The sequence below is a fragment of the Anomaloglossus baeobatrachus genome, chromosome 5, assembly GCF_048569485.1.
Source record: "Anomaloglossus baeobatrachus isolate aAnoBae1 chromosome 5, aAnoBae1.hap1, whole genome shotgun sequence".
Taxonomy (NCBI): domain Eukaryota; kingdom Metazoa; phylum Chordata; class Amphibia; order Anura; family Aromobatidae; genus Anomaloglossus; species Anomaloglossus baeobatrachus.
In genome coordinates this window covers 238,088,724-238,115,885 of record NC_134357.1, presented here as the reverse complement: position 1 = coordinate 238,115,885, position 27,162 = coordinate 238,088,724, and the positions used below count along the sequence as shown (strand labels likewise).

The following is a 27,162-nucleotide window of genomic DNA, read 5'->3' as shown; positions in this document are numbered from 1 at the left end:
TACCTATGCTACTAGATACAGAGACGGTTAGGCAGGGATTAGCAATATGTACCCAGAACTGCTCGTGGTCCTAGGTGCATATTGCACCTGACAGGTTCCCTTTAATGAACTCTCACCCCTGTATGATAATGATATGCTGGTTCTAATAGGGTGGGAGATACCGATTCCATAATATTCATATCCCCTATAATTATTGTAAGTGCAGATATACAGTACTTATATTCAAATTTTGTATGAAATGTGTATGGCCAATGTAATAGGGGATAGAAGAGGTTATAGAATAAAATAGTATTTGGGGATTGAACAAGGGGAGTATATGTTCTTCTGGAGGATTTAGGATTTATCACTTACCTATACTGGTATCTGTGGGAATTTCCACCCCCTTACACAGCTGGTTTACACCCACATATATCTCTTCTTCTTCCCTTATAATTTCATCTTTGATATCAGACAATTGCGTAACCTTATTCAGCAAGTATGGAACAAATAACACACAATTAGGAAAAGGCTTTGAGAGATTTGTGAATAAACAAAAAAAACCCACAGTTACCAAAAAGACTTAGGGTGCGACCGCACTTTGCGATTCCACCTGCGTTTCAGGTGCTTTTTAGGTCCGTTTTGAGAAGCACCTTTTTCATGCCAAAAGGCATGCGTTTTGATTTGGGAAATGGGAATTTCTAGACCCCACTTTGCGTTTCTAAACGCTGCGTTTAATTTGCATATTTTGTGGGAAAAACCATGCGTTCAAAGAAGCAGCATGTCAGTTGTTTTTGCCATTTTGGCTGCGTTTTACTAACATTGAAGTCAATGAGAAATGGCAAAAACCAAGATTCCTTCAAATTCCTGCGTTTTGCCTGCTTTTTATGTGCAGAAAACATGCGTTTTGGACTACCTAAACACCTGCTTTTCTGTCTTCAAAATAATGGAAAGATATGTCCCTTTACACTCACACAGTCCGAAAATTAAAGGAAATTATTTGATTATTGATATTTTAGCCAAAAATAGTATAAAACCGCTATAATTTTATTAAAAACAGCTATTTTCTTAAAGATTTTATAAATTAAATTTATTTTTTTTCCCCCTTTTTATTAGTATTTGTATATTAAAACTTTATTTAGGTGTGTCTTTGTGTTCAAAACGCGTCTGAGTTTTGACAACAGAAAAGCATGTAAAAAGCGCTAAAAACGCGGTAAATACGCATGCGTTTTTAGCGCTATTTTGTGGTCAAAAGCAACTTTGGCAAAATCAATTACTGCCAGAGGATGCGTTTTGACATGCGTTTAGGACGATGCAAAGTGCGCTCATAGCCTTAGGGTATGTTGTTTTTTTTTCGAATTTTTTTTCAGCGTGTTCTTTTATGTGTAAAAAACACTACTTTAACAGTACCAGAAAAATGAATAACATTTCCAAAATCTCTTTCACAGTGTATTCTTTTTCCTTGCCTTTTTTGAGCCACACATAAACTCACAAGTAAACATGCAAGAAAAATGCAAGTAAAAACGAATCAAATTGCACATATTATTGGCTGTGCTTTTCCTGCTAGGTAATGTGTTTTAAGTACAGGAAAAAAATGCTGCAAAAAGGCAGAGTGTGAACATATCCTTAGAATTTGATAGGGAGACAAATAATACCTGAAAATCATAGTTGACATTCGGATTTTCCTCTGGATAATCCTGGGCGTGCAGTGGACTGGTATATGTCTCTGGTAGACTTCCCTTATCGGATTCATCTGTGAAAGGCACACTAAAGTTAGTTACCTGCAGATCACCTGCCGGTCTAGCTTATTTCAGTAGGATCATATATATATCATCACCACAGATATAAGGCTTGCAGCAGAACTTACCAAGTGTAGTCACATCTGCAGATTAATATTTCATCTGAATACATAGTTTACATATGATCCAATGCTACACACGTCTCGGTGATCATTATACACTAGGTTAATGTAGGATGAACCTGCTGATTGAATTGCAAATTTGCATTCTTGAAAAAAACTAATTACACCCTCTTTGAATTCTATGGTTATACATATCAGTACATAATAAAAAAAAAACCATTTGGTCTTTAGAAAATCTTAAAAATAGGAAAATGTAACCTCAGATGAACATCAAATTACAACTAAGGCTAAGTTCACATTTCCGCTAAAATGTATCAGTCACAATCCGCTGCTCTTGTAAACAACGGAATCCGTTTAGCGGATTCCGTTGTTCCCATAGACTTGTATGAGCAGCGGCATTAAGCGCTTAGTGTGCATGTGCACCGCGCAGAAAAAAGCCACATACTCCATCACTCTGTCGGTTATGGAAGCAGTTACCAGCGCATGCTCCTTATACACATGGAATCCTCCACATCCGCCTGTTGTCAACGGAGTGTGCGCACAGCATGTAGTTTAGCCACACAATCCATCTTTAAAGAGGTCAAAGACGCCCAATAATATAACCATGTAATTAGTCACAAAAAGTTCAGTATGGCACCAGTTCCAAATAAAGGGACAATCTCACATCTGTAATGAGCCATTACCTCCTATGGGGAACTGCATTATCCTGTATACAACAAAACAGATCCCCAGTGTGTATAGAGGCATAGCCTGAATCCCAAAGGATCCAGTTCTATCTCTTATTTGAATAATCCATCTGCAGAAGTCTCTTCCTTACTGACAATGAACATCGATTGTGATCGATCGAGGTATATAGCGATACCATGTCAAACGAGGCAAATATGACATCACTCACAACCTTTACATCACTTAATGTATGCAAAAAATCACCGACATCCTTTCTAAAAGAATTAGTGTTCATTGACAAGGGGTTAAGAATCTTGTCTAAGAAAATCCCTATGTTATTAAAAACCGAGTTCACAAACGAGACTATGGGCCTTCCGGGTGAATTTTTAAGGTACTTATGGATTTTAGGGATAATATATAGCACTGGTGTAATGGGGCTCTCATCTACCAAGTAACCAAATACTTCTTGATTTATAATCCCTTTAATTTTGCATCATTCCGTACTCTTTTGATGTTTCTTTGTATCTCAAATTTTGGATCATCATCTAACTTTCTGTACACATTAACATCATTCAATTGTTGCAAAAACTGAGCAACATATGCCTCCTCGTCCAAGGTGACTTCTGGAGATGGATTGTTCAAATGAGGGCAAATAACTCATTATTGCATTATTGGAGATTATATTGAGACAGAATTATTTTCATACATATATTTTATACATATACATACATCTGACCAACATGTGGGGATGGAGAGGGCCAGGTCAAAATTTTGCACCGGAGCCCATCCAACTTTAGTTACGCAACTGGCTCCAGCAGTGAGGTGACTTGAACCACGTGTCAGCAGATGTTTTGCTGATGATGTGCAGTTCAAGTCAACTAACCACTGCAGCGTATTACAGAATGCAATGATCCTTAGGCTGGTACAGTGGGGAAAAAAAGTATATAGTTAGCCACCAATTGTGCAAGTTCTCCCACTTAAAAAGATAATAGAGGCGTGTAATTGACATCATAGGTAGACCACAACTATGAGAGACAAAATGAGAAAACAAAACCTGAAAATCACCACGTCTGATTCGGCAAGTTGTTTATTTTGCAAATTATGGTGGAGAATAAATATTAGGTCAACCAAAAACCTGCACGATTTCTGGCTCTCACAGACCTGTAACTTCTTCTTTAAGAGGTTCCTCTGTCCTCCACTCATTACCTGTAGTAATGGCACCTGTTTGAACTTGCTATCAGTATAAAATACACCTGTCCACAACCTCAAACAGTCACACTCCAAACTCAACAAAGAGCTGTTAAAGGACATCAGAAACAAAATTGTAGCCCTGCACCAGGCTGGGAAGACTGAATCTGCAATAGGAAAGCAGCTTGGTGTGATGAAATCAACTGTGGGAGTAATAATAAGAAAATGGAAAACATACAAGACCACTGATAAACTCCCTCGATCTGGGGCTCCACGCAAGATCTCACCCCATGGGGTCAAAATGATCACAAGAACGGTGAGCAAAAATCCCAGAACCACACGGAGGGACCTAGTGAATGACCTGCATAGAGGTGGGACCACCGTAACAAAGGCTACCATCAGTAACACACTATACCGCTAGGGACTCAGATCCTGCAGTGCCAGACGTGTTCCCCTGCTTAAGCCAGTGCATGTCTGGGCTCGTTTGAAGTTTGCTTGAGAGTATTTGTATTATCCAGAAGAGTACTGGGAGAATGTCATATGGTCTGATGAAACCAAAGTAGAACTGTTTGGTAGAAACACAACTCTTTGTGTTTGGAGGAGACAGAATGCTGAGTTGCATCCAAAAAACACCATACCTACTGTGAAGCATGGGGGTGGGAACATCATGCTTTAGGGCTGTTTCTCTGCAAAGGGACCAGGACAACTGATCCGTGTACATGAAATAATGAATAGCGCCATGTATTGTGAGATTTTGAGTTCAAACTACTTCCCTCAGCAAGGGCATTAAAGATGAAATGTGCCTGGGTCTTTCAGCATGATAATGATCCCAAGCACACCACCAGGGCAAGAAGGAGTGGCTTCGTAAGAAGCATATGAAGGTCCTGGAGTGGCCTAGCCAGTCTCCAGATCTCAAGCCCATAGAAAATCTTTGGAGGGAGTTGAAAATCCCTGTTGCCCAGGGACAGGCCCAAAACATCACTGCTCTAGAGGTGATCTGCATGAAGGAATGGGCCAACAGACCAACAGTCTGTGCCAACCTTATGAAGGCTTCCAGAAAATGTTTAACCTCTGTCATTGTCATTGTCAACAAAGGATATATTACAAAATATTGAGATGAACTTTTGTTATTGACCAAATACTTATTTTCCACCATAATTTGCAAACAAAATCCTGCCAAATCAGACAAAGTGATTTTCTGGATTTGTTTTCTCATTTTGTCTCTCATAGTTGTGGTCTACCTATGATGTCAATTAGAGGCCTCTGTCATCTTTTTAAGTGGGAGAACTTGTACAATTGGTGGATGACTAAATACTTTTTTCCCCACTGTAAGTGAGGTAAGTCGTCAAAGACTCTACATAGAGTTTACCTTCATCAACCTAACAGGCAGTGAGGAACTGTGTTTTTAGTGACTTGGCCCTCGTTCAGAAGTCCATGCATCACGTATGTATTCTATCTGTGTCTTTCTTATGAGATTGGCTACTGGTATTTTTAATAGCCATAATACACGTTTTGATAATATTTAGTGATGGGCGAAACCCCCGATAGTTGGCAATGGGAGCATCGCCCGATCATTTTGTAAAGATTGAGATCGGGATCGAGATAACGCGAACCTGAGTCCAATCACCAAACTTGGGCTTTACAGTCATGGGATGGGGCGGGTGAGCTGTACAATAAAGAATATAATTAATGATAAACATTGTCATTATGCTTACAGGTCCCGCGACACGTCCTGCAGACTCTATCTCCCGGCCGCTTCTGCTTCCTCATCCGATCATTGCTGTGTCCCCAGGTTAAAGGACTTTCCGTGACGTCATAGCCATGTGACCAGTCTGGTGTGAATGTTGTACAGATATTGGCTTACAGACTGGTCACATGACTATGATGTCATCGAAGGTCCTGTTAACTGAACTTTGCCTGTCACTGTGCGAGTGTCGCATCTCATCGTGGCGCACAATTTCCTGACAGGAGCGGGTAAGCTGCATGTATTTCCATGCAGCTGAGGCGCTCCTGTCCTGAGAGCGTCAGGCCGTGCGGGGTGATGCAATGCGAGATGCAAGTACAATCATACCCTCACTGTAAGTCTGCTTCTCGCTCTGTACAGAGCGATGTAGCAGACCTGACATGGCTCTCTCTGCTTCGCAATCTGTAGAGCCGCTTGTCTTTACAGAGTGATGAAGCAGAGCTGACATTGCTCTACCTGTGAACTACGTCGGACTAAGGAGTTTTTTTTATAATAAAGATGGAGTCTCTAAATGTATTTTTTGTTTTATTTCTAATAACATTTTTTCTATGTGTTGTGTTTTTTTTTACTGTTAATTAGAAATTCATGGTAGCCATGTCAAATTTGGCGTGACACCATGAATTTCGGGCTTAGTATCATCAGAGAATACAAAGCTGGTATTAACCCCTCTATTACCCAACGTGCCATCGCCACCAGGGCCACTAGGTAAAGCGCCTTGAAAAGGCGCTAAGAAACAATGCGCCATTTCCAGGGGCGGCTGCGGGCCAGTGACAGTCAAAGTTCAGTTAACAGGACCTTCGATGATGTCAAGGTCATGTGACCAGTCTGTAAGCCAATGTCTGTACAAGATTCATACCAGACTGGTCACATGGCTATGACGTCATGGAAGCTCCTTTCAGCAGTGATGCTTACCGGGGACACAGAAATGATCGGACGCGGAAGCAGAATCGGTCGGGAAACAGAGTCTGCAGGATGCGTCTCGGGACCTGTAAATATGATCATAATGTTTTTTAATAATGTGCTTTTTTTTTACAGCCCCTTGTCCCGATCTGGACCCGATCTGTAACATGAGCTTGCCAGGAAAGCTCATGATTGGGATCAAGTACACGATCACTATGTGGTCGGTAGGAACCCCCATCTTTACAGTTCAGGATCGCCCATCACTAATTATATTCCTTAAGAATCAGCTGTTGTGGAACGTACAATGAGATGTGGTTGGCTTTCTGGGTTGATAATTTTGCTGCTACTGTTATATTACGGTACATTAATTAATAATACATTAATGCATTGTACTAAATAAGGATATATTAAAGGGGTACTCCGTTACTGGGGCTTTCGTCAAGAGATCAGGGGGTGTGGTCTTCTTCTGACTTCTAACACCTGCCAGACCTTTTGATATAGCTTCTTCTATGAAGTCACATATCAGGGAGTGTGGCTTATGTTAGTAATACAAGCCACAATCTCTGAGTGAGCCCGGAGTCCTGTGTGATTCTATGCTCTGTAGTAGCTTTATGAAAGTATCAAAGTACTATAATTACTTTTTCTACTCTGTTATTACCAGCGATTCCTTTGTACTGTCCTGAGCCTGAATATTTTACTGTAGTGTGGCATACAATTACAGGGTGTGAAAGGAAGATTAATAGGAATGGATGTGTCTGCAACTGGGAACAAGCTTTTTTTGTAGAAATTACAGAGTCTGGTGTGGAATAAAGGTTTATAGAGAAGAGTGAACAAGGAGACCATGGAATTCTTTATGGTAATTAAAGAGAATGTACACTGTGTGCAGAGTTATTAGTCAAATGAGTATTTTGATCACATGATGCTTTTTATACATGTCGTCCTACTCCAAGCTGTATAGGCTTGAGAGCCAACTACCAATTAAGTAAATCAGGTGATGTGCATCTCTGTAATGAGGAGGGGTGCGGTGTAATGACATCAACACCCTATATAAGGGGTGCTTAATTATTAGACATCTTCCTTTCCTTTGGCAAAATGGATCAGAAGAGAGATTTGACGGGCTCTGAAAATCCAAAATTGTGAGATGTCTTGCAGAGGGATGCAGCAGTCTTGAAATTGCCAAACGTTTGAAGCGTGATCACCGAACAATCAAGCGTTTTATAGCAAATGGCCAACAGGGTCGCAAGAAGCGTGTTGGCAAAAAAGGCACAAAATAACTGCCCATGAATTGAGTAAAATCAAGCGTGAAGCTACCAAGATGCCATTTGCCACCAGTTTGGCCATATTTCAGAGCTGTAATGTTACTGGAGTATCAAAAAGCACAAGGTGTGCCATACTCAGGGACATGGCCAAGGTAAGGAAGGCTGAAAAACCACCACCTTTGAACAAGAAACATAAGCTAAAACGTCAAGACTGGGCCAGGAAATATCTTAAGACTGATTTTTCAAAGATTTTATGGACTGATAAAATGAGAGTGACTTTTGATGGGCCAGATGGATGGCCAGAGGCTGAATCAGTAAAGGGCAGAGAGCTCCACTCCGACTCAGACGACAGCAAGGTGGAGGTGGGGTACTGGTATTGGCTGGTATCATCAAAGATGAACTTGTGGGACCTTTTCGGGTTGAGGATGGAGTGAAACTCAACTCCCAGAAATACTGCCAGTTTCTGGAAGAGAACTTCTTCAAGCAGTTGTACAGGAAGAAGTCGGTATCGTTCAAGAAAAACATGATTTTCATGCAGGACAATGCTCCATCATATGCATCCAACTACTCCACAGCGTAGCTGGCCAGTGACGGTCTAAATGATGAAAAAAATAATGACATGGCCCCCTTGTTCACTTGATCTGAACCCCATAGAGAACTTGTGGTTCCTCATAAAATGTAAGATCTACAGGGAGGGAAAACAGTACACCTACCGGAACAGTGTCTGGAGGCTGTGGTGGCTGCTGCATGCAATGTTGATCGTAAACAGATCAAGCAACTGACAGAATCTATGGATGGTAGGCTGTTGAGTGTCATCATAAAGAAAGGTGGCCATATTGATCACTATTTTTTTTGGGCTTTGTTTTTGCATATCAGAAATGTTTATTTCTAAATTTTGTGCAGTTATATTGGTTTACCTGGTGAAAATAAACAAGTGAAATGGGAATATATTTGTTTTTTTAAGTTGCCTAATAATTCTGCACAGTAATAGTTACCTGCACAAACAGATATCCTCCTAAAGCCCGTTTTACACGTTGCAATATATCTTACAATCCGTCGTTGGGGTCAAGTTGTAAGTGACGCACATCCGGCATCGATCGTGACTTATTTGCGTGTGACACCTACGTGCGATCAAGATTGAACGCAAAAACGGTGATCGCAAACACATCGAATCTTTGTCTAGAATTGAACGTTTTGTTGATCGAATCTACTGAATTGCAGCGTGTGACATCCCTCATACGATGGTTTCCTCCCATAATCAGGACGTCATACTGTGAAGTGGTTGTGTCGTATCTTGTGGCGCTGATACGCCCATCGTATAATTGGTTGAAATTGTGTGCACATGCGTTTGGAAATGATCTCTCTATAAATAGTTTAACTCAATCTCATTTAGTTGCAGCCTGTATGTATGTGTGATTTGATATTGATTGTCCTCGTGCGCAACAGAGTTCTACTTTGGAATTCTGTCTGGTGTGGATAATTAATCAATTAAATGACGTAAATGCGTTAACGACATGTATGCTTGGAGAGAAATAAGGGAGTATACTTGCGATCACATTTGCATATAGTTGAGGAAAAAAAAAAAAAAGACAGTTACGTCACTGAACACATGATCACACGAAACAAACACATAATTGCACAACAGAACACATAATACGAACGCAGGTCTGACACCAAATAAACGACCTATGTGCGATCTCAAAAGATTGTATATGCAACCGGGGCGTGTCACATCGCAAATGCGATTGTACAACTAATTGCAACGTGTAAAGCAGGCTTAAGATAGCCAAAACTAAAAACCCCACTCCAACTTCCAAAAATATTAAGCTTTGATATTTATGAGTCTTTTGGGTTGATTGAGAACATAGTTGTTGATCAATAATAAAAAAATCCTCTAAAATACAACTTGCCTAATAATTCTGCACACGGTGTGATAATTATTTTTCTATTTTTTTTTTTCTTCAAAAGATTTGGTTTACAAAGAAAACAAAGTCAGAAAATGACTTATTTGGATTTATGGTAGAGTGCTGTAGCACTTATTATCACTGTGCAGAGGTAACAGTACAGAGCCTGGGGAGACAGAAGGAGGAGTTGAGCTCACACCCATTGTCAATGTGACCCTATGCTATCTGCCACTGTTATAATGACAATATAAGGTGTGAGATAGTGACCACCAATGTTTTAATTGGTCGTTATGTGTTGCAGTGGAGAAGGTCTCCTGCGATATTAAACTGAAAATGTTACTATGGGACCTGTAGTTCCACAAGAATGGGTATTGTATTTAAGGGTCAGGTTCCCTTTAACAATAGACGATGTGATGAACCAGGTTTGGTGAATCACGTGCCTCCAAATGTGGGTGTGTCAGGTCTGATTTAAGAAACTGTTTGCTTGGTCATATGATCTCTAGGTGCTTGGAAGGACTTCACTTCCTGGAGGCACCCTGTAAGTAGTCCATGTGAATTAGAGCTGGCTGCAGTTTCCCCTGATGTCACTGGCCAGGTGTATGGAACCTGGGGTCGCTATGCGCTAGGGAGCTTGAGTCCTCCTGGGGATCTGGACTAACCGCGGCATCCGTGGCTGAGAGCAAGGCACAGTTCCCGGCTCGTGGTCCCAGAAAGGCAGCCTTCCTAAGGATCCGTGGGAGCCCTGCTCAAGCTCCTGAGGGGCTGGTGGAAACCTGTGGCGAAGGTAACTGTGCCATGTGCGTATACTGACCAGGTCAGTTACTATTGTACTATGTTTTTGAGCTGCAGTTTATGGAGGATATAATAAACCGTTTGGACTTTTAATGTACTGTTTGTTCCTGTGCTACCTCGCACCGCAGCAAAAGCGAGTGAAACCCCCAGGTTACGGTATGCGTAGTCACAAAGGGTTCTTGAGGAGTCTTTTGGATTGGGTCAGCTCCCAAAGATGCCCGAAAATCACTTGAACACTTGTAAGACACTTCTTAATCATTGCTATTGTAAAATGACTTGCACATAAAGTGGGTACGGAAAGTATTCAGATCTCTTTACATTTTTCACTCTTTGTTTCATTGCAGCCATTTGGTAAATTCAAAAAAGTTCATTTTTTTCTCAGTAATGTACACTCTGCACCCCATCTTGACAGGAAAAAAGAAACAAAAATGTCAAAATTTTTGCACATTTTTTTAAACAAGAAAAACTGAAATATCACATGGTCATAAGTATTCAGACCCCTTGCTCAGACACTCATATTTAAGTCACATGCTTTCCATTTCCTTGGGATCTTCCTTGAGATGGTTCTACTCTTTCATTGGAGTCCAGCTGTTTTTAATTAAACTGATATGACTTGAATTGGAAAGGCACACACCTATCTATATAAGACATCAGCTCACAGTGCATGTCAGACCAAATGAGAATCCTGAGGTAAAATGAACTGTCCAAGAAGTTCAGAGACAGAATTGTGGCAAGGCACAGATCTGGCCAAGGTTACAAAAGAATTTATGCAGTACCAAGGTTCCTAAGAGCACAGTGGCCTCCATAATCCTTAAATGGAAGAAGTTTGGGACCACCAGAACTCTTTCTAGACCTGGCCATCCAGCCAAACTGAGCAATCGTGGGAGAAAAGCCTTGGTGGGAGAGGTAAAGAAGAACTCCAAGATCACTGTGGCTGAGGTAGAGATGCAGTAGGGAGATGGGAGAAAGTTCCATAAAGTGAACTATCACTGCAGCTCTCCACCATTTTGGCCTTTATGGCATAGTGGCCCGACGGAAGCCTCTCCTCAGTGTAAGACATATGAAAGCCCGCATAGAGTTTGCAAAAAACACATGAAGGACACCCAGACTATGATAAATAAGATTCTCTGGTCTGATGAGATGAAGATAGAACTTTTTGGTGATAATTCTAAGTGGTATGTGTGGAGAAAACCAGTCACTGCTCATCACCTGCCCAATACAATCCCAACAGTAAAACATGGTGGTGGCAGCATCATGCTGTGAGGGTGTTTTTCAGCTGCAGGGACAGGATGATTGGGTGCAATTGAAGGAAAGATGAATGCACCAAGTAGAAAGATATCCTGAAAGAAAACCTCTTCCAGAGTGCTCTTGACCTCAGACTTGACGGAAGGCTCAGCTTCCAACAAGACAATGACCCTAAGCACACAGATAAAAGGAGTGTCTTCAGAACAACTCTGTGACCATTCTTGACTGGCCCAGCCAGAGCCATGACCTAAACCAAATTGAGCATCTCTGGAGAGACCTGAAGATGGCTGTCCACCAAAGTTCACCATCCAATCTGACGGAACTGGAGAGGAAGTGCAAGAAGAATGGCAGATGATCCTCAAATCCAGGTGTGAAAAACTTGTATCATTCCCAAGAAGACTTATGGCTGTACTAGCTCAAAAGGAGGGTGCTTCTACTCAATACTAAGCAAAGGGTCTGAAGACTTACTGTATAACCATGTGATATTTCAGGGTTTTTTTGTAGGACAAATTTGCAAAAATTTTTACATATCTGGGTTTTTTTTCTCTCAAGGTGGGGTGCAGAGTGTACATTAAAGTGGAAAAAAATGAACTTTTTTGAATTTACCAAATGGCTGCAATGAAACAAAGAGTGAACATTTTAAAGGGGTCTGAATACTTTCCATACACACTGTATGTTCAGTCTTTTGAGTGTTTTTCTTTTCCGTCAGGTTTTAAAAATCACTTAGAGGGAGAAAAATACCACTGCAGATATTTTAAAAACATTTTTGTTTCCTGAAGCGGTTTTGAAGAGTTTTCATGCGTTATTAGAGAGTTTTTTTCCCTGAAGTTTTTTCTGCTGCATTTTGATGAGACTTGTCCTTCATTGATCGTTTTCCATTAGGAGACGCTTCAAAGAAGTTACATGCAATTTATTTTCTCTCAACAGGGTTATTCCAAATCTGAAGGAGGAGAAACTGACTGAAGATATGTACAGTAATGTTTGTTTTACAATGAAATAGGAGGACCTTTCTCAAGTTATTTTGAGCAATGCTTTTCAAGTATCTTTTGGAGCAAACACCTGATGCGTGCCCTTACACTTCATTGTGAAATTATTTATGTACTCTTCACACAGTAATTTTCTCATGATATATTTCCTTTAGTTATCACTCACCAATGTGGATATCTGTAGGATATTCGTCCTCATACAGCTCGTTCACAGTGGCATACAGCTCTTCATCTTCTATGTCTTCAGTTTTCATATCTCCTGAATTGTTACCCTAATTCACCATAAATGGAACATAATGTGCAATTAATGACAGTTGAATTTGCTTTTACTGTTGTTTTACAAGCCAAATCTAGGTTTAGTTTACAAAGAGAATGCAAAGCAGGATATTTCCAATATATTTCCCCTTCATTATATGATCCACGCCAGCGATTGGCTTCAAAAACTGTATCCAATCACCACAGAAACTTAGCACTCAATATTTAATGGAAGACATATATATTACCAACAGATAGTTAAGACTGTTATCTCCTAATTTCACTTTAGCACATACATCCCAAAAAATGATGAAATGAAAAAGTATTTACATACAAATTTTACTTTACAATTATCAAATATTCATACATCAGTAGAACAAAGGTTCCACATCATCAAAACACCCACTCAAAATTTGCATTGTGTTTTTCTCACCATACGCATCTACCTCACTATATGACCACCACAAGGAGGAGTGGAACAGATATCAACCATGCACACTACTACTCCATTCAAAGTAAAAAACTGAGGGAAGCATTAGCGGTGTGGCCTCCAGAGGTTGTATATTTACCAACTGTGGCCTCTTCAATAATAATCTGAGATGAAACAAATTATATATTCTGCATTTCATGGCTCTATCTACCTGAAGATCCTGTAGGACGTTCTGATTTTCCTCTGGATTATCCTCGAAATATAGAATGTGGGGACCTTCTATTTCCCCATTATTGGATTTAACTGTAGGAGATACATATGGTGAATGAACACATTATTTCTATGTAATCATCAGGTGAAGTACATTTCTTTACAAATTATTTTACATACAGCAGGTTGTTTCTTTAGACAAAATCAGGAGTGGATCAAATGGAAAGCATTAAGTTGGTCATAGACAGATAGCCAAGCTGCTGATTTTGACAGGACTACACGGTCATCTAATATGCATGACAGCAACCCAACTCTACATCAACATCTGCCGAGATATGAATACACAGATCGATTTTTTTCTCAAGAGTTACCGCTAATGTAGTCTGCCAATATGTTACTCCCCGCTTCCTATTAAATACACATGATCGCATGTATAAGTGTGCATCTATACAGAAAGGGACATCGGGAGTCCTGAGAGATAGCTATTGGCTGAAGAAGAATCCAGTCAATAATTACTTACGTGTATGACCAGCCTTGTATTATATAGGTAGTTTGACCTAGCTCTGATGTCACAGCATTTTATCCATTTAGATGCCCGCTTCAATAAAAACTGTTTAGTTAGTATGCATTTTGCACTAATGCTATGCCACGGCAGCAGAGCCAGCTCCAGGTTTTCGTGGGCCCTGGGCAAAGGAGTCCCAGTGGGCCCCTTTAATACATATCACGATTCATGATTATACTATATAGAGGTTCCGGGCTGTATATGTATATATTGTATATGTATGTATGTAATATATATATATATATATATATATATATATATATATATATATATATATGTATATGTATATATATATGTATATATATATATATATATATATATACAGTTAGGTCCAGAAATATTTGGACAGTGACACAAGTTTTGTTATTTTAGCTGTTTACAAAAACATGTTCAGAAATACTATTATATATATAATATGGGCTGAAAGTGCACACTCCCAGCTGCAATATGAGAGTTTTCACATCCAAATCGGAGAAAGGGTTTAGGAATCATAGCTCTGTAATGCATAGCCTCCTCTTTTTCAAGGGACCAAAAGTAATTGGACAAGGGACTCTAAGGGCTGCAATTAACTCTGAAGGCGTCTCCCTCGTTAACCTGTAATCAATGAAGTAGTTAAAAGGTCTGGGGTTGATTACAGGTGTGTGGTTTTGCATTTGGAAGCTGTTGCTGTGACCAGACAACATGCGGTCTAAGGAACTCTCAATTGAGGTGAAGCAGAAGATCCTGAGGCTGAAAAAAAGAAAAAATCCATCAAAGAGATAGCAGACATGCTTGGAGTAGCAAAATCAACAGTCGGGTACATTCTGAGAAAAAAGGAATTGACTGGTGAGCTTGGGAACTCAAAAAGGCCTGGGCATCCACAGATGACAACAGTGGTGGATGATCGCCGCATACTTTCTTTGGTGAAGAAGAACCCGTTCACAACATCAACTGAAGTACAGAACACTCTCAGTGAAGTAGGTGTATCTGTCTCTAAGTCAACAGTAAAGAGAAGACTCCATGAAAGTAAATACAAAGGGTTCACATCTAGATGCAAACCATTCATCAATTCCAAAAATAGACAGGCCAGAGTTACATTTGCTGAAAAACACCTCATGAAGCCAGCTCAGTTCTGGAAAAGTATTCTATGGACATATGAGACAAAGATCAACCTGTACCAGAATGATGGGAAGAAAAAAGTTTGGAGAAGAAAGGGAGCGGCACATAATCCAACGCACACCACATCCTCTGTAAAACATGGTGGAGGCAACGTGATGGCATGGGCATGCATGGCTTTCAATGGCACTGGGTCACTTGTGTTTATTGATGACATAACAGCAGACAAGAGTAGCCGGATGAATTCTGAAGTGTACCGGGATATACTTTCAGCCCAGATTCAGCCAAATGCCGCAAAGTTGATCTGACGGCGCTTCATAGTACAGATGGACAATGACCGCAAGCATACAGCCAAAGCTACCCAGGAGTTCATGAGTGCAAAAAAGTGGAACATTCTGCAATGGCCAAGTCAATCACCAGATCTTAACCCAATTGAGCATGCATTTCACTTGCTCAAATCCAGACTTAAGACGGAAAGACCCACAAACAAGCAAGACCTGAAGGCTGCGGCTGTACAGGCCTGGCAAAGCATTAAGAAGGAGGAAACCCAGCGTTTGGTGATGTCCATGGGTTCCAGACTTAAGGCAGTGATTGCCTCCAAAGGATTCGCAACAAAATATTGAAAATAAAAATATTTTGTTTGGGTTTGGTTTATTTGTCCAATTACTTTTGACCTCCTAAAATGTGGAGTGTTTGTAAAGAAATGTGTACAATTCCTACAATTTCTATCAGATATTTTTGTTCAAACCTTCAAATTAAACGTTACAATCTGCACTTGAATTCTGTTGTAGAGGTTTCATTTCAAATCCAATGTGGTGGCATGCAGAGCTCAACTCGCGAAAATTGTGTCACTGTCCAAATATTTCTGGACCTAACTGTATATATATATATATATATATATATATATATATATATATACATATATATATATTGTATTAGTCAGATATATACAGTCATATGAAAAGGTTTGGGCACTCCTATTAATGTTAACCTTTTTTTCTTTACAACAATTTGGGTTTTTGCAACAGCTATTTCAGTTTCATATATCTAATAACTGATGGACTCAGTAATATTTCTGGATTGAAATGAGGTTTATTGTACTAACAGAAAATGTGCAATCCGCATTTAAACAAAATTTGACCGGTGCAAAAGTATGGGCACCTCAACATAAAAGTGACATTAATATTTTGTAGATCCTCCTTTTGCAAAAATAACAGCCTCTAGTCGCTTCCTGTAGCTTTTAATGAGTTCCTGGATCCTGGATGAAGGTATGTTTGACCATTCCGGTTTACAAAACAATTCCAGTTCAGTTAAGTTTGATGGTCGCCGAGCATGGACAGCCGCTTCAAATCATCCCACAGATGTTCAATGATATTCAGGTCTGGGTACTTGGATGGCCATTCCAGAACATTGTAATTGTTCCTCTGCATGAATGCCTGAGTAGATTTGGAGCGGTGTTTTGGATCATTGTCTTGCTGAAATATCCATCCCCTGCGTAACTTCAACTTCGTCACTGATTCTTGCACATTATTGTCAAGAATCTGCTGATACTGAGTTGAATCCATGCGACCCTCAATTTTAACAAGATTCCCGGTGCCGGCATTGGCCACACAGCCCCAAAGCATGATGGAACCTCCACCAAATTTTACTGTGGGTAGCAAGTGCTTTTCTTGGAATGCCGTGTTTTTTTGCCTCCATGCATAACACCTTTTTGTATGACCAAACAACTCAATCTTTGTTTCATCACTCCACAGGACCTTCTTCCAAAATGTAACTGGCTTGTCTAAATGTGCTTTTGCATACCTCAGGCGACTCTGTTTGTGGCGTGCTTGCAGAAACGGCTTCTTTCACATCACTCTCCCATACAGCTTCTCCTTGTGCAAAATGTGCTGTATTGTTGACCGATGCACATTGACACCATCTGCAGCAAGATGATGCTGCAGGTCTTTGGAGGTGGTCTGTGGATTGTCCTTGACTGTTCTCACCATTCTTCTTCTCTGCCTTTCTGATATTTTTCTTGGCCTGCCACTTCTGGGCTTAACAAGAACTGTACCTGTGTTTTTCCATTTCCTTACTATGTTCCTCACAGTGGAAACTGACAGTTTAAATCTCTGAGACAACTTTTTGTATCCTTCCCCTGAACAACTATGCTGAATAATCTTTGTTTTCAGATCATTTGAGAGTTGTTTTGATGAGCCCATGATGCCACTCTTCATAGGAGATTCAAATAGGAGAACAACTTGCAAGTGGCCACCTTAAATACCTTTTCTCATGATTGAATACACCTGCCTATGAAGTTCAAAGCTCAATGAGGTTACTAAACCAATTTAGTGGTTTAGTAATTCAGTAAAAAATAGTTAGGAGTGTTCAAATCAAGAATTGATAAGGGTGCCCATACTTTTGCACCGGTCAAATTTTGTTTAAATGCGGATTGCACATTTTCTGTTAGTACAATAAACCTCTCAATTCAGAAATATTACTGAGTCCATCAGTTATTAGATATATGAAACTGAAATAGCTGTTGGAAAAACCCAAATTGTTATAAAGAAAAAAGGTTAACATTAATAGGGGTGCCCAAACTTTTCCATATGACTGTATATAAAACTAATACAATCCCCGTAAATATAATCCCCCTCGTGCGCGCTCTCCCCCATGCGCATTCTCTTCTCCCCTTATGCGCTCTCTCCCCTGTGCTCTCTTTTCCCCTGTGCAATGTCTCTGTGCGCTCTCTCTATCTCCGCTGTGCAGTCTCTCCCTCTCTTCTCCCCTTGTTCAGTCTCTCACCTATGCTTGCTCTCTCTCCAATGTGCAGTCTCTCCCCTGTGCTCTCTCTTCTTCCAATTTGCAGTCTCTATTCTGTGCTCTCTCTCTTTATCCCCTGTGCTCTCTCTTCTCCTCCTGTGCGGTCTCTCCCCCATGCTCTCTCTTCTCCCGCTGTGCAGTCTCTACACCGTGCTCTCTCTTCTCCCCCGGTGTGGTCTCTCCCCTGTGCTCACGCTCTCCCCACCTGTTCGGTCTTTCCCCTGTGCTCTTTTTTCTTTCACTTTGCAGTCTCTATTCTGGGCACTATCTCTCTCCTCTGTGCTCTCTTCTCCCACTTTGTGGTCTTTCCCGTGTGCTCTCTCTTCTCCCCCTGTGCAGTCTCTCCCCTGTGCTCTCTCTCTCTCCCCCTGTGCAGTCTTTCGACTGTACTCTCTCTTCTCCTCATGTGCAGTCTTTCGACTGTACTCTCTCTTCTCCTCCTGTGCAGTTTTTCCCCTGTGCTCTCTCTCGCTCTTCCCTGTGGGGTGTCTTCTTCCCTTGTGTGGTCTCTACTCCTTCTGTGCTCTGTCTTCTCCCCTGTGTGGTCTCTCATCTCCCCCTGTGCTCTCTCTTTTCCCCCTTTGCGGTTTCTCACTTTTCCCCCTCTGCAGTCTCTCACTTTTCCTCCTCTGCAGTCTCTCTCTTCTCCCCCTGTGTGGTCCCTCCCCCGTGTTCTCTCTTCTCCCCACTGATATTAGATTAGATTAGATATTTGCTGCATCTCTCTGCTGATATTTGCTGCATCTCTCTGCTTCATAACTCTTGTTTCTTGATGTTTGCTAAAGAAGAAATCATGAAATCTGTTTTTCTCTTTCCCACAGATGACTTTGCCCAAAACTTGGAGAGACATATTTTCTTACCTCCCAATTATAAAGTAGAATATAATGATACTACAGAAGATATTTCTGGAGAACATTCTATCGCCTCAACCTTAACCTCATTACTTCACAGCAGAGACTTATCTCCAGATCTCGCTAACCATAGGTCTTTAACTGATCAATCGCTGAATGATCAACAAGATACAGCTCCTCGAGTGGATGAGCAACAAGATGTGGCTCCTGGAGGGGGCAAAAGGTTTACATGTACTGAATGTGGTAAAAATTTTAAGACTAAATGTAGTCTTTGTAGACATAGGAGGATTCACAAAAATGAGAGGCCATTTTTATGTTCAGAATGTGGGAAATGTTTTATTCAGAAATCACATCTTGTTCAACATCAGAAGAATCACAGAGGGGAGAAGCCATTTTCATGCCCTGAATGTGGGAAATGTTTTACTCAGAAATCAAGTCTGAGTGACCATCAGAGAATTCACACTGGGGAGAAGCCATTTTCATGTTTGCAATGTGGAAAAAGTTTTACTTATAAGTCAAGTCTTGCTGACCATCGAAGAATTCACACAGGGGAAAAGCCTTTTACATGTTCAGAATGTGGAAAGTGTTTCACCAGAAAATCCAATCTTGTTGAACATCACAAAAATCACACAGGAGAGAAGCCGTATTCATGTACAGATTGTGAGAAATGTTTTACCCAGAAAGCCTATCTTCTGAAACATCAGATAATTCACAAAAGAGAGAATATGTTTACATGTTCAGAGTGTGGGAAGTGTTTTAGCCAAAAATCAGATCTTGTTAGACATCAGAGAACTCACACATGGGAGAAATAATTTTCATGTTCAGAATGTTTGAAATCTTTTTCTTTCAAATCATATCTTGCTGACCATCCGAAAACTCACAACAGAGAGAATTTGTTTTCATTTTCAGAATGTGCTTTAAAGGGGTTCTCTATTACTTAGACAACCGTTTTTTAAATACTATATTCTACATTGTGAAATAAAAATATCTCATGCTCTTCTCTAGCACTGGCGATGTCGGTGTTGGATCTCCCAAGGTTCTTTTGACATTGTTATGCCACATGAGCCCTGCAGCCAGGCTTCCTTTGGACAAACCTGGAACGTTTGTGGGTGGTGTGAGCACCGCAGTCTATTAGCAGCCACTCATTGTCTACAGGGCTCATATAGCATAAAAATGTCACAAGAGCCTCGGAAGACACTGCATCAGTGCAGGTGTGAGTACATGATATTATTATTTTATAAGGAGGAATATAGTATTTAACAAGTAGTGGTCAACCCCTTAATTTTGTGCAATACATTTAATTTTGTTTACACATAGTAAACACATGAAACAGAAGCAATATGCTATAGTAAAAGGGTATATTTACATGTAACGGTAGCAAAAGTCCACAAATTAGCACACTTTTCTGATTCATTAATGATCTTTTCAGTCTTCAAATATATTTAAACAACTTTCAAATGTAAATCTGAATAACAACCTCTATATTTAAAAAAATATGCTACTGCTCTTACATTATTGGAAAACACAAATCCTACATAGAAAACTTGCACAGATAGCCAATGCATAGACAATACAAGAGACTGAGTAAAAAATACAAGACAGAATAAGTAGTGCGTTAGCCAGAAGACTTGTATGACAAACCCAGCAGGAAGATGGACAATACGATGATATTTATGTAGGCATCAAAGCCCCAAAAGTTGTATGGTGGAATAGGCGTGAGATATAGAAAAAACACCAGCATACCAAGAGACCCACAATGTATACATACCTCTGTGATGAACTATCTTCTTGCTTCTGTTAATGCAGTGTTTGAATATAGGTATACTTTGTGTTTCTCATCTTGTTATGCTGATATATAGATTGATTCATTGAAAAATATCATGCCTGGTCTTGAGTCCCATACTTTTGTTCATACTTACCTTATTGATATAGCTCATTTTATATATTCGTACAATACTTTTTTTGTTGTGTGGTTTCACCATACTAGAGTTTTGGGGCTTTCATTCTGGCACAATTACCGTTGTATTTTTTGTTCCTCCGCTATGTGTTGCTGGCTTACTCACTTATTCTGTCTTGTCTGTATTTCTTTTTTTGCCTATGCAATTGCTCTCTTTGCATGTTATTCTATGTTGAATTTATGTATTCTCTTTTGTGGTGAGTCCCATTTCTTTTCTATATTAATACATCCTGACTTGTTATTGTTATAGGGAATCTATCTGCAGGTTTTTGCTGTGTAATCTGTGGAGCATAAGGTAGGGGTTCAGACACTGATTTCAGCCATGAGTCACTGTGAGAGTAGTTGTTTTGGATACAGTGAGTATTTTATCAGCAGGAGATTCACTGCTAGACTAGCGGTTCACATGCATCCTGGTGCAACCACACCGCGATCACTGATTAGCAATTTATTGTCAATATACAAAGTACACAGAAAGCTGCTGATTAGGAGTGTGGGTGGGGTCAGCTTTCTGAGCTGTGCTACATCTAAAAATTCTGATTGTATCACAACGTCTGCACCCAAAAAAATGTGATATATTGTTGAAATCTGGGTCACTCTCCATATGATGTTTTCAGATGAGGTAGTAAATACCTAGTATTCGATTCAATTTAAAATACTGTATTTTATATGTATTGTTACGACTTTATGATTGGTGCTTCTGTTCTGTATTTTGTTTGAACCATGTTAATTACATTTTCTTAAATTATATTACCATTTACACACAAATTTCCAAAGATTTTGTTTTTGTTCAAATTTTGTCAAGTTTTATTTTGAGCTCTTAAATTATAGTTGTATACAACCTACTATGGTTGTTAAACAATTAGAAAATATGCTTTGCATGTCATTGTCTGGAAGAAAACAGCAGAAAAGAGAACCACTGGAAGGACACTTGACATACTGTAAATTTTACTTTGATAAATGAAAACAAAAATAGTGGTGTGCCGTATGTTTGTTATTGCAAAAATATTAATACACAGACCAGGCAGACTGATGGCATTTTTTAAAATAAATATTTGTCACTCCCTTTGCATCAGTAATTGATACACACAGAGGCAAATTTAAGTTTTTACTCGTGGAAATAATTGAGTTCAAAGAGCAGGAAGAGAAGCAAGTCAGCACGTAACCACATGTAAGAGTAGTTATGTTATCATTTGGCACCTGAGCTGTATACCATGTTTGCCCAAAAATAAGACCTCTCTCAAAAATAAGACCTAGCAAGAGTTTTCTGCAAGGCCTAAATATAAGACATCCCAAAAATAATACCTAATGGCGGTTCAATAATGAAATGTCCATGCAGCTAAAAAAATTAAAGAATACTGCAGGACATGTCAATTGTTTTTGCCATTTGGGTTTTGCACTGCAAAGCTGAGTTTTTGACCAAAGTTCTGCAACAAAAAGGCAGCATTTTGAACAGCATAGTGCGGACAAGAAACCCAAATTCCCATAGACTTTGCTTGAAAAGCAGAACACAACCATTTTGGCATTAAACGCTGCAGTTGAAAAAGCAGCAAAAAAGCAGGTAAAAAGCAATGTGCGGACATAGCCTAAAGGAGACAGGTTGTCACCACTATAGACAAAAAAATTATCCCCAATAATAGTATATCCCAGGGAATATAGTCGTCACTCAGTGATATATGCTACAGTAATAATTCATAGTGTAAAGTATCAATATCTCAAGGCACTGAAAGAATTCATCATATGGGCCCACAATTGTATACGTTAAATAATGTAAACTGATACTCTCTTATACGCACGTTTCTAAATGGTCCTATAATCCGCTTCAATTAAACTTTGAGATTATATCATGGAAACAGAACTCTCATAGCAGCAATTTCATCAATGAGCAGCAACATGAACCTAAAATGAAAAAGCGGCATCTGAACCTGCAATCAAAAGGGCCTCCCATATATAAATAGTATGATGTAAACAATTACTCTCATAGCAGCTAATTCATAATCAAAAATACAGTCCACTTAATGAGCAGTATCCGGACCTACAAAGGGAGCATCTGTACCTGTAATTCAAAGAATGTCCCAACAATTACAAAAAATAGTGTGGTTCCACCAGCCTGAAAAAAATTGTAAACACTCTCAAAGCAGCAAATTTATAATTAATGGCACCCCGATCTGTAGTTGGATATAAATATAGATGTGCCAGATATTAAGGGGCCAAAACAGCATTCTGTAAAATACTCTTATCGCAGCATATATACAGTATATGTCCCCAATAAAAATTTAACTGTAGCATACAATCACTGAAGGGTGTAACCAAATTGATCTAATCCAAAATCACATGGCTTAAGGTGATACTTAGCTCTGGTAACCGGATAGCTACTGCCCAACGCGTTTCTCCCCGGCTCCACAGTTCGCCGGGGTTCATCAGGGGCTCCCTCAATGGGGTTTCTTCACAAGACAACAGCAGCCCAATCCTCCTGTCTGCTTCATCCAGAGCATTATTCTTGAGTGTCAGTACTCCAAACTCCCTTTATAAGGTGTTTGAAAATGGTGCCACCACCCATCCCCGCATAGACGTTACAGATAACACGTGACCATGTCAAAAGGGGAGGGACATGACCGAAGGTAACGTCTCCTACAACAAACATGCGCTCCAGATGGCTAACAAATCTAGAAGTTTGAAAATGGCGCGAAATCACGTGACCACGCCAAGGGGAGGGTCATGACCAGAGATAACGTCTCCTACAGCGCAGATGCACTTTAAACGGCTGACAAGAATAGAAACCAGATAGACACGCCCTCAATCATGTGACTGGAGCCTACATGGAACGCCTTCACTCACATTAAATGAGCCTGTGTGGAACGCAAATGCGTTCCACAGTCCAGGAAGTACAGATCCCGGAATTAACCCCTCGTGAACCCGCAAAATTTGCTTCAACACGTGTAATAAAAAACATTACATGGCTATATCATCAATTCTTTATTAGTCAATGTTTTCTGCATCAATTATTAATCACCAATTCAGAATACTCAAAGTCCCAAATTAATACACCAATAAAGATCCCATCCACTTAAAGCAGTGCAAAATTCTTATTTAGGCGTATAATAATTGAAAACTAGACACTCAAAAATTCAAAAAATCTCTTTGGTCACTGTAATTGTTCCCAGAATATCTTACATATATGATAACATGTAGAAAATTGATCCATATGTACTACATGTTTGTCATAAAAAAAAATTGACAAACCAAGGAAAAAACCTGTGGTCAAAAAAAACCTATACAAGGTGCCAGCCTAATCTATCCAGAAACCCACAAAACTAAATACAGTCATATGAAAAAGTTTGGGCACCCCTATTAATGTTAACCTTTTTTCTTTATAACAATTTGGGTTTTTGCAACAGCTATTTCAGTTTCATATATCTAATAACTGATGTACTAAGTAATATTTCTGGATTGAAATGAGGTTTATTGTACTAACAGAAAATGTGCAATCCGCATTTAAACAAAATTTGACCGGTGCAAAAGTATGGGCACCTCAACATATAAGTGACATTAATATTTTGTAGATCCTCCTTTTGCAAAAATAACAGCCTCTAGCCTCTTTCTGTAGCTTTTAATGAGTTCCTGGATCCTGGATTAAGGTATATTTGACCATTCCTGTTTACAAAACAATTCCAGTTCAGTTAAGTTTGATGGTTGCCGAGCATGGACAGCACGCTTCAAATCATCCCACAGATGTTCAATGATATTCAGGTCTGGGGACTGGGATGGCTATTCTAGAACATTGTAATTGTTCCTCTGCATGAATGCCTGAGTAGATTTGGAGCGGTGTTTTGGATCATTGTCTTGCTGAAATATCCATCCCCTGCGTAACTTCTACTTCGTCACTGATTCTTTTGCTGATACTGAGTTGAATCCATGCGACCTTCAACTTAAACAAGATTCCCGGTGCTGGCATTGGCCACACAGCCCCAAAGCATGATGGAACCTAAACCAAATTTTACTGTGGGTAGCAAGTGCTTTTCTTGGAATGCCGTGTTTTTTTACCTCCATGCATAACGCCTTTTTGTATGACCAAACAAATCAATCTTTGTTTCATCAGTCCACAGGACCTTCTTCCAAAATGTAACTGGCTTGTCCAAATGTGCTTTTGCATACCTCAGGTGACTCTGTTTGTGGCGTGCTTGCAGAAACGTCTCCTTTCGCATCACTCTCCCATACAGCTTCTCCTTGTGCAACGTGCGCTGTATTGTTGACCGATGCACATTGACACCATCTGCAGCAAGATGATGCTGCAGGTCTTTGGAGGTGGTCTGTGGATTGTCCTTGACTGTTCTCACCATTCTTCTTCTCTGCCTTTCTGACATTTTTCTTGGCCTGCCACTTCAGGGCTTAACAAGAACTGTACCTGTGTTCTTCCATTTCCTTACTATGTTCCTCACAGTGGAAACTGACAGTTTAAATCTCTGAGACAACTTTTTGAATCCTTCCCCTTTGTTTTCAGATCATTTGAGAGTTCTTTTGAGGAGCCCATGATGCCACTCTTCAGAGGAGATTCAAATAGGAGAACAACTTGCAAGTGGCCACCTTAAATACCTTTCTCATGATTGGATACACCTGCCTATGAAGTTCAAAGCTCAATGAGGTTACAAAACCAATTTAGTGGTTTAGTAAGTCAGTAAAACGTAGTTAGGAGTGTTCAAATCAAGAAATTGATAAGGGTGCCCATACTTTTGCTCCGGTCAAATTTTGTTTAAATGCGGATTGCACATTTTCTGTTAGTACAATAAACCTCATTTCAATCCAGAAATATTACTTAGTCCATCAGTTATTAGATATATGAAACTGAAATAGCTGTTGCAAAAACCCAAATTGTTATAAAGAAAAAAGGTTAACATTAATAGGGGTGCCCAAACTTTTTCATATGACTGTACATGGTGGAATGTCTCACCCAAATAAAGCTAGAGAAATTCAATTGTTCTTTGAGGGCCCCTGGGTGTTATGATCCGGAACCATGGAAGATCACCACACATCATTGGCAAAAAGGTGACAAGAGCCTTGGCAACTAATCTGGCCGCCATCCCCTTACTAACCAACACAACTAGAAGTAGCCGAGGGGTGAACTAACATCCTGTGCACCGCGAACCCAGCCGGAGAATTAACTATCTTAAACGTAGGAAAGATGAATAACTCTCTGCCTCAGAAAATAGACAAGAATAGCAAGCCCCCCACATTCAAAGACTGCGGTGATATAGGAAAAACACAATACACAGGTAGATGACAGGATTAGCAAAAGGTGAGGCCCCCGCTGACTAAAATAGGAAAGGACAGGAAAGGGACTGATGGTAGCCAGAGAAAAACCCTACAAAATACCAACTTCCTGATAGTACAAAAAGGCCCTCAGATCGCTCGATCTGAACTCCGTCCTATACCAGGTCCCCTTGTCATACCAATGAACAGAAAACAAGAATTATAACAAATTCAACAAGCCATAAACACATGGACCCAAAGGAGCTATACTCCACACAGAACTGCAGGGAGTTCCTCAACAATCCACTGAGGGGGAAAACCCCTGGAAGGAAATAAACTGAAACCAACCACAACAAATGACAAACCCAGATAAACAAAAGAACCAGACAATAAATAAAGAGCAAGCACTTATCTGGGGAAGATGTGATGTAGAGCAGGATTAAGCAGGCTGAAAATACAAAGTACAACTGACATCTGGCAACAGCCTGCAATCAGACCAGGACTTAAATAAGCAGAGAATTAGGAAAGGAAACACCCACTGCACAACCCACCTGGTCTCTGTCCAAACCCTTCCTGGCCACCAGAGGGGGCTTCCCAGCAGCCAAGACATAACTAACATTCACAACAGTACCCCCCCCTTGAGGAGGGGTCACCGAACCCTCACCCACGCCACCGGGTCGCTCAGGATGAGCATGATGGAAGGCGCGAACCAACCTGTCCGCATGAATGTCAGAAGCCACAACCCAAGAGTTATCCTCCTGCCCATAACCCTTCCATTTCACAAGGTACTGAAGCTGACGCCTACTGCGACGGGAATCCAGAATTTTTTCAACCTCATACTCCAGATCCCCTTGTACCAAAACAGGGTCAGGAGGCGCTGCTGCAGGAACTGCCTGCTCCACATGTTTCTTCAACAAGGACTTATGGAAGACATTGTGAATCTTAAATGACGCAGGCAGAGTCAAACGGAAAGATACAGGATTAATAATCTCCGAAATCTTATAAGGTCCAATAAATCTGGGCTTAAATTTAGGAGAAGGAACTCTCATAGGAATATTTTTAGAGGACAACCACACCATGTCCCCTACTTTAAACTGGGGACCAACAGTCCGACGCCGGTTGGCAAACTTTTGGGCAGTTTCTTGGGACTGAAACAATTTATCCACTACCTGCCCCCAAATCTGCTGCATTCTGTCGACCACCGAATCCACCCCCGGACAGTCAGACGCTTCAAG

General features: G+C 40.2%; 2 protein-coding genes across 2 annotated transcripts in view; one reads left to right on the top strand and one right to left on the bottom strand.

Moving 5' to 3' along the window:
• The window catches only part of LOC142310515 (uncharacterized), a 28,191-nt gene extending 9,400 nt beyond the window's left edge, over nucleotides 1–18,791 (bottom strand). The window contains 5 exon segments of the mRNA XM_075348044.1: nucleotides 352–463; nucleotides 1,632–1,729; nucleotides 12,688–12,793; nucleotides 13,418–13,509; nucleotides 18,770–18,791. Coding sequence (XP_075204159.1) covers nucleotides 352–463; nucleotides 1,632–1,729; nucleotides 12,688–12,793; nucleotides 13,418–13,509; nucleotides 18,770–18,791 — 430 coding nt within the window.
• LOC142312714 (uncharacterized) overlaps nucleotides 1–20,151 on the top strand; it is a 357,223-nt gene extending 337,072 nt beyond the window's left edge. The window contains 1 exon segment of the mRNA XM_075351702.1: nucleotides 18,950–20,151. Within this exon segment, the coding sequence (XP_075207817.1) occupies nucleotides 18,950–19,538 (589 nt within the window). The 3' untranslated portion in view covers nucleotides 19,539–20,151.
• The last annotated feature ends 7,011 nt before the right edge of the window (nucleotides 20,152–27,162 follow it).